Source organism: Vulpes lagopus, chromosome 23 (genome assembly GCF_018345385.1).
Source record: "Vulpes lagopus strain Blue_001 chromosome 23, ASM1834538v1, whole genome shotgun sequence".
In the NCBI taxonomy this organism is placed as follows: Eukaryota; Metazoa; Chordata; class Mammalia; order Carnivora; family Canidae; genus Vulpes; species Vulpes lagopus.
In genome coordinates this window covers 23,332,379-23,344,420 of record NC_054846.1, presented here as the reverse complement: position 1 = coordinate 23,344,420, position 12,042 = coordinate 23,332,379, and the positions used below count along the sequence as shown (strand labels likewise).

Here is a 12,042-nt window from a genome sequence, read left to right as displayed (position 1 = left end):
ATCCATTAAGTACTCTATCATATCTCTCAACTGTCCTTCATTTTATTCTCAATCTCAATTTGCACAACTGGATGTGAGTAATGATAAGATCCGAATTATGAAATTAAAGTTGCAGAAAGGTCAGTATATAACCTTGGTTCCTTCTTTAACTCACATAGATTAGAGATTGAAATGCATGAGTGATTAAAAAAGTACATGATTATCCTTTACCAGATAAGTGAGCTGACTGTAATGCCAGTGATTCTGTGTTAAGCAGTACTTAAGTCCATTTCAAAATATTTTACATAAAAAAATAATAACAATGGAGAAAAAGATGTTGATTTGTATATTAAGAACATGCTAAACAGGTATTAAGCTACTCAACACAAGACTTGACCACAATTTTTTAAACCCAGGAAGCCAACAGAACTTCATAAATTCTTCAAATGAATTAATATATAGTTTTTAAATAAAATTGCCAAAATATACCAATTATTCTGAATTTTAGAAAATTTAGTTGTGACTACTTGTAATCAATTTTTTGAGACTTTAAATAGGCAGGACCAACACAACTGCTTAAGTTTTAGGATACATACTACAGATGGCATTCAAAATAACACCTGGAAAAAGCAATATTTGAAATTAAACGGAAACTACTTAAAGACATATGACAGCTAATATCCATCAAAGAATAACTATTAGGTAGAGTGAAAACATTTTAATATTTTTTATATATGCCTTGTTTTAGAAAAAGCATGGTTCATATTTAATTGAAAGGATCTTGTGAAGATAAACTCCTTTAAAACATCTGGATTTTTTTCTTCCATATTATATATATTCCAGTGGCCATAATGAAATCTACTATGTTGATTAGATGGATGTTAAATTTTCTAATATCTAATTATTAAGTAAATGTTCATCTAATTATTCCCCAAAAACATATTATAATTAAATTTATGCCTCCTCTCATGGCCTCATATATGTATGTTCAATATATTTAATGAATTCAACACAAGTGCTGGAGACAGTGTAGTATAGCAGGTTAAGAGCTAGGACTTTTGGCACTGGATTGCCTGGGTTAAAATTCCAGCTCTTACACTTGTTCTTTTGACCTTTGGCAAGTTACGTAATGATGTACATCATTTCACACAGGTAGCAGTGATAATACAGTATTTACTTCATAGGGCTGCTGTAAGAATTAAATGAGTTAATTTCTGAAAAGCACTTAGAAGCATGCCTGGTAGGTAAGCACCTTCTGCTTGTTAGTCATTATCATCACCCAATGTACTCATAACCTGATAAGTATCCTGTGAAAAGTATCTCCAGGTGCAAATGCAGAATCCATATAGATAAGAAGTCTGTTTGTTCAGTACTACTAGACAGATCACTATTTAAGTGATCCTTTTATTTTGAATTTTAATACTTCACCAAAATACACTAGAAATTATCTATTCTGCAACAATGAGAATTTTCATTTGTTGACATAAAAAGTAATATAAAACTTAAATGTATACAGGGCATAAATGAACATCAAGACATTAAGAACCAAATGTAAATTAAAGTATGGCCCTTACCAGGATGCTAATTTGAACAAATCAACTCTAAAACCACACTTTTTAGATACTTGATATTTCTAGGTCAGCATCTCTCAATTTTTTTTTAATTTTTTATTTATTTATGATAGTCACACACAGAGAGAGAGAGAGAGAGAGAGAGAGAGAGAGGCAGAGACATAGGCAAAGGGAGAAGCAGGCTCCATGCACCGGGAGCCCGACGTGGGATTCGATGCCGGGTCTCCAGGATCGAGCCCTGGGCCAAAGGCAGGCGCTAAACCGCTGCACCACCCAGGGATCCCGCATCTCTCAAATTTTAGGAGCCTACAAGTTACCTTGGAATCTTACTATATATATATAATATAGATTCTGATTCAGTAGGTTTGGGATGGACCTCAGATTCTGTGATGCCCAGGCTGGTGCTTGGAGCATACTTTGAGTAACAAAGGGTTAGATGACAGTTGGGAATTACTGTTAATTATAGTATTTATGATACAGGCATGTGGTTATACAAGAAACTTCCAGAACTTTTCAGAGATGCTCAAGGAATTACATAGTGGTGAAATGATAATGATGCCTGGGATTCACTTTAGCAAGTGACAAAAAAACTAGATGAAGCAAATGTAACAAAATCTTTACTGGAGGATCTGGGTGATGTGCCTTTAGGTCTTCATTGTACTATTCTACTTTTGTGTGTGTTTGAAGGTTTTTATAATAAAACATTTAAAAATATCATTCTCATCATAATGTATGGAAAATGTCCATAGTGAACTTGAAGAATATTATTATGTTCAAGATTTCTCCTACTCCTCCTCTATATATTCTCTTTTATAGGCAAAAATAAATAAATAAATAACTTCAGGGAGTTCTTCAAAAGAACCATAAAACAGTTAACTTTTTTCAAACATCATTTTCTATCTCAAGCTTTTAAAATGTTACTATTCAACTTTTACATCTTTATTTAACTTCTTCCTTCAAGCCTGCTGCTAGGTTTGTCTCTTTTAACCAAAAAGATTTGCTCATGTTTTCTGGAACTGAAAAACTTACCTGTGATTTCTCTGAAGTAGTTTCAGAATGTGATTCATTTGTGATACCAGTGACGCTTACAGGAGATACTTCAAATGTGACATCATCTAGGCCTGGAATGGATGACAACTGAGAAAAGAAAATTAATGTGTGGGAAATATCAGAAAGGGAGACAACATAAAGACTCCTAACTCTGGGAAACGAACTAGGGGTGGTGGAAGGGGAGGAGGGCGGGGGGTGGGGGTGAATGGGTGACGGGCACTGAGGGGGGCACTTGACGGGATGAGCACTGGGTGTTATTCTGTATGTTGGCAAACTGAACACCAATAAAAAATAAATTTATTATAAAAAAATAAAATAAAATTAATGGTCTCTTCTGGCTAAAAAAAAGAAAACAAGAAAATTAATGCTAGTATATGAAGATAATATTAAGCTGCTTAACCGTTTTAAGTTTCCAAATGAGTGTATGTTTTAGATAGCTATCTTAAGTTTTTAAGCCTATAGAAATAGGGTTTAAAAATTTCATCATTGGTGTCTGAAATTCTCCATGCCATAAACTATCTAAAAGTGAAAGGTATTCAAAAATAAAGTATTTTTGAATAATTTCTCATAAATCTAACTTCACTCATATAAACATTTTTCCCAGGAATTATTTTAAAAAATATATGGGATCTTAGTGTAAGATATAAAAGCATGGGCTTTGCCCATGGGTTAAGTCACAAGCTATAAGACCTTCTATAAATCTCCCTACACATCAATTTTCTCCCCTATGAAGTGGGGATAAGAAAACTTACCTCAAACAGTTGTTGTAAATAGATTTTTATTAAACATATTTTGTACTTAAAAAAAGTCCTTTGTAGTACACTTTAAGTTTGAATTATCTAGGAAATGACAAGACTCTGTCATCACATTTTAATGTCTGACACAGCCCATTATTTTTTCCTTTCTTTAAACATTTACCACCAAATGTTACTAAAATGTGTCTGTTTCATATACAAAAGATGGGAATGTTGTCAGTAGTTATGTATTTCAGGTTGGATTTGCAAGATCCATGCAAATGCTCTTTTCTGATTTCATTCTGAGATCAGTGATAGACATTTGTCAGATGTTTGGCTAACTTTAGGGATTAATTTTATGGCTATGGAAATAATTAAGGTTAACTTGTTCATACAGTAACTTAACTTGTAACTATGGACTCTAACTCAAGAATTCCCCCAAACATTAAAATAAGGCACATGCTCATAATGAAGAATAATGAAAAAAAAAAAAAAAAAACAAGCCCAACCCAATGGTAATATCTAAAGCAACAGTATTCATTGAGAACTGCTGACTGATGACAGTACTTAGCACAGTAGCCATGGCCCAGTTTCAAGTAGGTATGGCTGCTAGAAGAGTATGTTCAACACAGCCAAGGCTAGATATTCTAAATTTTTCAGGCTACAGAAATATTCTGAGAGAAATATAATGGCTTATGTCCACAAGATACAGAAAGTACAAACTAGACATTCTGATCATTATGCCAAAGCTATTAGCCATTTTACTTCTCCATAAATATTCTGTATTTTTTCAGATAAACTTTTTTGAAAAAGGACAAGGTCACAAAAATATACTAATGTCTCCACTATTTTATAATCGGGGAAAACATAAAACTGCAAGGTTTCAAATCAAAACTCTTTCCTATTTTTTGCTAGTTATATTGTGTAATTTCTGACATCAAAATTGGTATTCTTCATTAGCATTCAGTATATTTGCAAATAGGAAATAGCTGATATTTTCTCCAAATTTTGCTCTGGAAACATCTGAAGTTTTACATAATTTTTATTATGTTATCAAATGATTACTAAGAAAACTGAGTTTTCCATCAAATGGAGTGAACTATAGAACACCCCAATTTGTTAGCGTGTTACTCACATGTGTTTGACAAATAATGAAAGAAATTTTAGTTCACATGTACATTTAAACAAACTCAGTTAACAGTTCATAATGATATCATTTTATTCACAGTTATAATAAATTAAAAACAAACAAAAAACATGTGCCACATTATGGATGCAGGAGCTAAATTGAATTCATTCCCAAATGAAATTAAAGTATGACTAAGAAAGTGGTACATGTGGAGCAAAGTTTATACTATAAGTTATTCAGAAATACAAACCTTTGCATCTAAAATATTGAGAGTTGTTTCAATTTGCTGGATACGAAGAGAAAGGTCTGCTAGTTTCTGGAAAAGAAAGATTAGAACAAAAGTATAAAGTCTGATTGAAATGAACTGTTAACAGGATAACAAAGGAAAATCTGAAAATAATTTTAAAAAACTATGGTTTAGATACTAGCCGTTTTCTAATATACTACTCTCTTATTTACACTGAGTAGGAATGGGAGCTCAAGGATTCTGTTATCTTCATTAGCATGTTTCATGGCTACTTTATAAAGCTCTATTCACAGACAAGCAAAAGTTACATTATCAGCCTTATCAAAGTCATTATGAGAGACATACTCAGTCATTGGGACCAGAATGTAAACTTCTTCCAGAATAGAGAGTTTTGTTCACTGTTATATCCCCCATGCCCAGAACAGTATCTGACACTTAACAGGAATCTAGTAATTATTTGTTGATGAATGAAAGAATGCTTCATAGAAAGAATAAAAATTAGCTCAAGACAGCCTGGAACAAAATCTGTCTGTCTATCTATCTATCTATCTATCTATCTATCTATCTATCTATCTATTTTAAATTTATTTTTATTGGTGTTCAATTTGCCAACATATAGAATAACACCCAGTTCTCATCTCATCAAGTGCCCCCCTCAGTGCCTGTCACCCAGTCACCCCCACCCCCTGCCCACCTCCCTTTCTACTACCCCTAGTTCGTTTCCTCCTAACTCTGGGAAAATCTGTCTTTTTAAGTTACTTTAACAAGTATATACAATTCGTTTATGCAATTAACCCAAATATAAATTTTTTAAGTTGAAAGTTAAAAGAACCTGAAGTTAAAAGATGAGCCAGTTCAGGTTGGAAGGAAGTAAAACAAAGAGGAAAAAATTAGAGTACTAAAAAGGAAAAGGAATCAACCTACCATCAAATCCAAGATAAAACAGAAGCAAAAGTTTACCATGCTCTAGTTATTCTGTACAATTAAATTACCCAAGTATATATACTATTTACAGCCACACAAATAAAAATAACATCACAAAATATGATCCATAAGAGCATTTACTTAAAACTCCCTAATCCTAAACACTGTTATACTCAGTGACACAGTCCAAGACCAGTTGGCCCGTTTACTAGTTGGCAGATGTGCAGCATTCTGACTGCTTTCTGGGATACTATCAAGATCCTGACTAACTCCTAAGCAGAATTTTAACACCCTAAGTAATGGTCATTTTGCCCACATTTAGGGGGGTGGGGGGGAAAACCAGAAAGCAGCCACAGGTTAGAGCTTCTTCACAGACACTTTTAAGATGAGCATCCTGGTGTCTACAAATCTATAATATAGAAATAAAACATTAGAATCTAGTTTTTAAAAAACATTTTGGTATTTTAGAGAGAGAGAGAGAGAGAGAGAGCACACAAGTGGGAGGGGGAGAGGGAGAATCTCAAGTAGACTCCATGCCAAGCATAGAGCCTAACTTGGGACAGGATATCATGAACTGGAGATCATGACTTGGGCCAAAATAAAAGTCAGATGCTCAACCGACGGTGCCAACCAGGTGCCCCTAGAATCTAGTTTTAAATGGCTCTTAAAGCTAAGTTTAAGTTTGATTTCTAGCATTTGTTCACATAAAGCTTTAATGTAAACATAAATATAGGTTTATAGAAAAATCATATGAATGAATTCCTTTCCAAATTATAAGTGTTGTCCTAGAAATCATGGAAATTAAATTTTTGCAAATTTCATTAGTCTTTTAATTCATTAGAGAAGATTAGTAACTACAGAAATCCTACAGCTAATTAATTTGTAAGTGAGATACTTTCTAGCTTATCTAAAAATACTTATATTGGTTTGATTAAAATAAAAACAGAAAAAGATGAATTAAAAATTAATTTTTGTTTAGATATCTTTATATAAATGTACTTTTATTTATTTGTTTCTTTATTTAGAGTGGGCGCCTGAGCGGATAAAGGGGGGAGGGGTTAGGGGAGAGGGAGACAATGAACCTTAAGCAGGATCCAGGCCCAGCAAGGAGCCCAAATGCAGGGCTCTATCTCGCCACCCTGAGATCATGACCTGAGCCAAAATCAAGAGTCAGATGCTTAACTGACTGAGCCACCTAGGTGGCCCCAGATAAATGTACTTTTAGGCAATAATCACCATCATTGTAAACATCTGAGCATTTACCTTACTATGCTACACTGTGCATATAATATATCATTTGAAATCTCACACCAAACATATAAAGCAGGAACTGTTACATGCCAATTTTAAAGAGAAAACTGAGTTTTTACACAAGTAAAATAATCTGAACTGAACTGACCTGAACTGAAGGCAGATGCTTAACCAATAGAGCCACCCAGGCACACTAAATGCCAGTTTTAATAGTTAAAAACATCTCTAGACATTGCAAAATGTCCCCTGGTTGAGAACCACTGCTTAAACCGTAGAGGACTATGGGTTTACATAACATGATCAATGACGGTAACTGTCCCCACCTCTGAAAGTTCTAGCAGAAAGAAGAAATTGAAACAACAGTTTTTTCCATCCACATAACCATCCTATCTTTATAAGCATTTAAAGCAAACTTGAAATATTTTGGTTTGGGACAATAAGGGAATTTGCAAGGTATCTGAAGTTTGCCAGATAAGTTGAAAATTTCTTGATTTATCATCCACCTATTTCTAAGGCAATGCATTTTATTAAAGTGAAAAGGAAGATGAAAGGAAGAAATCTGGAGTTAACAGCTGAACATGGAAACAAAAATAAAACACTGTGGCTTTTCAGGTTTGCAAAATACCCAGTTTGCATATCCAATTCTCTAAAAGAGAAGCAATATTTTAAAATAATGGATCTCTAGGTATATCACACTGGGTCGAATACATCTTATAAGCCAGAAAGGGAAGCAATCAATGGTTTTATTAATTTTCATCTGACACTTAAATCCAGCATTTGTCAAAGTTGTAAAAGCAGTTGTAAAAGTTGTAGAAGTAAATACAGTTTTAAGCAAGATTATTTGGTTGAAGGTTACGTCCAAGAGCGGGGTTAAAAATTGGATGTAGAAGATAAGCACTATAAAATTTTGTTAGGTTATATGAAAATTCTCAGTATTTTTTTCTATTCTTAAAGAATTTAGAAAAAAGAAACAGTTTAGAATATCTAAACTTGACTGAATACTCTGTATTCTAGACATGTTACAAGTTGGAGTCAAAATAACACATATGATTGCCCTATTTATAGAGGAGCTTTGAATTTAAAATTCATTATAAGGTTAAATTAGTTTTATCTGTAATAGGCATAGAACTTGCACTGCACTCCTCATCCCATCCTGTTTTAAATTTGCAAACCCAATGGACCACCATAAGACTTTTCTGATTAGGCCCAGAACAGAAATGCTTACTGGGATTTGTGAAGGAAGAACTTTGTAACTTGAGTCTGATTCAACTACTTTCCTTTCTCTGTCTTCCAACCTTTCTTCTTACCCTGATTACAGTCATTAAAAGAGTTGCAAAGCACCCTGGTATCCAGAAAGTTTTTAAAAAGTGAAGTTCTACAGTTTTCTCTTCATTAGAGAATTCTAAAACCAGTATTATTGATGAAGAAAGAGCCCTAATCATTTGTTTCAAATTTACTTCCAGTTTGAGTTTAGCTGTGACTGAAGTTGTTACAGGTGGGTTTGGTTCAAATCAAATTATGTGAAAAACAACAAACAAATGTTTCCTCCCCCCCCCCCTTGTCACAGTTCACTTCCAATTAAAAAAATAACATCTGCGTTTCCTTTTTTACTGAGGGAGAAAATACATTTTGGCTCTTGTTTAAGGCTTTCACTAAACAAGGACTACAGGTCTAATAAGTGCTATCAACAAACAACCCATTTTGAAAAATCACATTGATCTTAACTCGAGGAAAAAAATGGCACTTGATGTCGAATACATATATTATATCCTCGGAATTTATCACATCAAAAAAGACATCACATCCAATGAATATGGCATAGCAAAGAAGAGAATACAAATCTAAAAAAACCAAAATTTTAAATAGCTCACTGCAGTACCTAACCAGATCAGAAGGTGTAATGTAACAGAACAGTGAAACACTTCTATTTTTTCCAGTTATTAGATCAGAATTAGAACCCCAACTCTGTTACTTTCTATGTGAGTGTGGGCAAGTAATAGTAGTGACTCCAGCTATAAATACTATGCACACAAATATATATTGAATGAATGAATAAGGACTAAGCAAATGGTTTAAATCTCTCTACATCTCAATTTCTGTGTTTCTAAAAAATAGAAAATTGGACCTTTCTCAAAGGGCTGGGCTGTGATGATTGAATACATGTAGAACACTTAGTAAAATGCCTAGCACAGAATAAGCAGACAATAAATATTAGTGTCATCACACCAGTCAACAATTGACATAAATATCCAAACTGCTAAAATATGAATTTGCAAATAATGAGTTAGAGTTAACCCTAGACTACCATCCATTAAGGAGAAGGCGGCAATAAACTACCTTCAAACTTCACGAGTTTTTGGTCAACAAACTTTTCTCTAGGGTTTAAGGAAGAGAAGAAGTAGGGACTAGTGAGACACTCCAAACAGTTGAGGGGAAGTTGAGAGAGAGAGACAGAAGGGGGTTAAAGAGTGAATCACGTGGCTTTGCTAATACGTAGGCAATAAATAAACAGGAGAGGATTAGTTATATTTGATCTAGTCTTTAGTAAATTGGATTCACTATCCAGGCAGTGAAAATTACTAAACACTAGGAAAGTAAGGGGCTGCCCCGTCTCAGGGCAGTTTAGCTGAGTTGCCTTCATAGGTGTGTTTGCTGGTTGTTGTTTTATTTTTTTAATCTGGTGATAAGGAGCATGGGGATGGAATATTTGCTCCTCTCTGCTAACAATCCTTGAAACCTCTCTCTCCACCCTGCCTACCCTGGTATAAAAAGTGAGGGACTAAATCCAGTAATCTTTGGTTTACTGCTCTGTGGTCAGTCGATTCTATATCCCATTTAGAGAGGCAGCAATATAAGATAAAACTCATGGGAGCAAGCACCTAACTTCTGTGCCTGTCAATAAAATACATGGAACTGAGTCCCTGACTCTATCAATTATCATATTTCACTTTTGTTTTAGTGAGAAGGCAGAAGAGATTTTGGCTAGAGATTGCTAATTTAGACAAAAATAACAGATGCTATACATGTGAAAATAGTTTCCCTGTCTCCATGCAAATTTTTGCTAATAGGAATTCATCTAACAAAAACTACTTGCTAAAGCTATACCTTATAAATAAAACAGAGTGAACTAAATACTGTTTTTATTGACTCACCTGTGAATGATCTCATTTTATTCCTCTTTCTCCTTTCTTAAACCCAATTTAAACCCATGGTTCCATTTCTTTCCCATTCTCTTTTTTGGCTTTTGAAGAAAAAACAAGGGTCCCTGAACCTGGTACCTAATCCTTAACTGGTTATTTGCTAAAAGTATTTTTATTATTTTCATAATATTTGATATTTGATATCAAGGATATTTGATACTAAAGTTATGTTTTGAGGCTACTTCCCCAACCATCATTTGCATCAAGGAATGTTAAATAGTATTTTTTTTAAAGATTTTACTTATTTATTCATTTAATAGAAAGAATGAGTGGAGGGGGAGGGGTAGAAGGAGAAGCAGACTCCCTGCTCAGGGAGCCAGGTGCCTGGATCCTGACCTAACCAAAGGCAGATGCGCTTAACTAAAGCAGCAGTGATTAATCACAGACTGAGCCACCCAGGTGCCCCGATAATTTTAATATAAACTGAAAATAAGGTGTACTTAAAAATGTAAATCTTTGAGAGAAAAAAAAAATGTGTATCTTCAGGGAAAACAATGTAAATCTTTGGGGTAATAGAAACAAATTTCAAAGTAATGTTTTTGACTGTGAATTCCTTTTTGTTCTCTTTAGTCACAGACTTAGTAAACTATCTCTGAAAGCCTCCAGAAACGAATTCTGCAGAGGTGGGGTGCAAGATTGATGGTACAGAATGGAGCAGCATTTAAGTAAGGTAGGTTACCAGGACACCTGGACAGCGAGAGGTCCTGGTAAATGAACACATAGACTGCAATTCTTGTTTTACTCATTTGCCACCTTTAAAAGTGTAAGATGGTTCCTGGGCTACTCATTAAACCATTATCACCGGACCTACCTCCTCACAAACTGTAGAAAAGCGGTTGAGGAACTGTACAGTGTGCACCACAAACTGGTTTAGAAATGCCACCGTTCTTTTCTGTTGAATAGCTGGCACCTGTGTTATGTAAAGACAAACATGGTTTGTACAGGACAAAGTACACCATGCAAACCCACTGACATCTGCATCTATGCGCGCACACGCGCGCGCACACACACACACACACACACACTCCTTGCCATGTAATAACAGGACTCTTTCCTATGCTATAGGAGTTACTCGAAGTACTAGAAATAGTCACGAACTTGTTTTCCTAAACTGTGGGAGTGAGGTGTCCGATGATGACAGAAGCTGCAAAGTTTAAGAGGGAGCTTTGGATTCACAAGTGCGAACTTTAGGAGGTAACGGCAGGACACATAGACACACAGAACACTTGGGGACCAAATAGAAGAGGTGAGGTGAGAGGTCGCGACCTGCCCCTGTAGCCGTCGCGTAGCCCGTGCGTAGCGAGTCCGCACTCAGGAAGCGCCCCTGACCCCGGGAAAGGCACCCCACCAGCTCGGACGGGTCAGGAAGGACCCTGCATCTTTACAGTGAACTGTGGGGCTTCCCCCCACCGAGGGCGGGACCGGAGAGGCCGGGGGTCAGGACGGACGTGGACACGGAGAGATGGGGCGTCCCTGGGACCGAGCGTCCCGTTGCCATCCTCCTCCCAGGGCGCCTGAATGCAACGTGGCCTTTTACAAACCTTGGTCAGGTCTATGCCTGACCCCATGAGAGGAAGCCCGTCCTCATCCATGTTGTCAGCGGGTGGGGGACCAGAGGCTCGCCCACAGAGCCCTCCCAAACCGGGCCCGCCCAACCCGGCAACAATGTGCCAACACCTCCCCCTGGGCCCACCCCTCAGCGCCCTTCCCACCGGAAGGAAACGCCGCCGCCCGCCAATCACGCGACCGCTCCCGGAGAGCCCGCCTCTTTGCACGGCATTCTGGGATTGGTAGTTCAAGTCTGGGCTGTGACGTCAGACGCACGGCGCGGGGTAGGACCAGACCGCGGCGTTAGCTGTGGGATCTTAGGAAGGGGGCGGAGCGTGTGGGGTTGCCCCTGCTTCCCTCCACCGTCGGGTAAATAGCTAAGTCGTTCGGAAATAAAAAATATATACAT

At 36.4% G+C, this 12,042-nt stretch overlaps 1 protein-coding gene across 4 annotated transcripts in view; it reads right to left on the bottom strand.

Annotated features, from left to right (window-relative positions):
• The window catches only part of WASHC3 (WASH complex subunit 3), a 47,058-nt gene extending 35,279 nt beyond the window's left edge, over positions 1-11,779 (bottom strand). For 2 of the 4 annotated variants that reach the window (XM_041738952.1, XM_041738953.1), the window contains exons 1-4: positions 11,627-11,779; positions 10,897-10,995; positions 4,714-4,779; positions 2,580-2,687 (exon numbers count right to left, since the gene is read on the bottom strand). In XM_041738952.1, the coding sequence (XP_041594886.1) occupies positions 2,580-2,687; positions 4,714-4,779; positions 10,897-10,995; positions 11,627-11,677 (324 nt within the window). In that variant the 5' untranslated portion in view covers positions 11,678-11,779. The remainder of the gene's footprint in view (positions 1-2,579; positions 2,688-4,713; positions 4,780-10,896; positions 10,996-11,626) is intronic. The other 2 variants (XM_041738954.1, XM_041738956.1) reach the window with 1 other exon arrangement.
• Between the last annotated feature and the right edge of the window lie 263 nt (positions 11,780-12,042).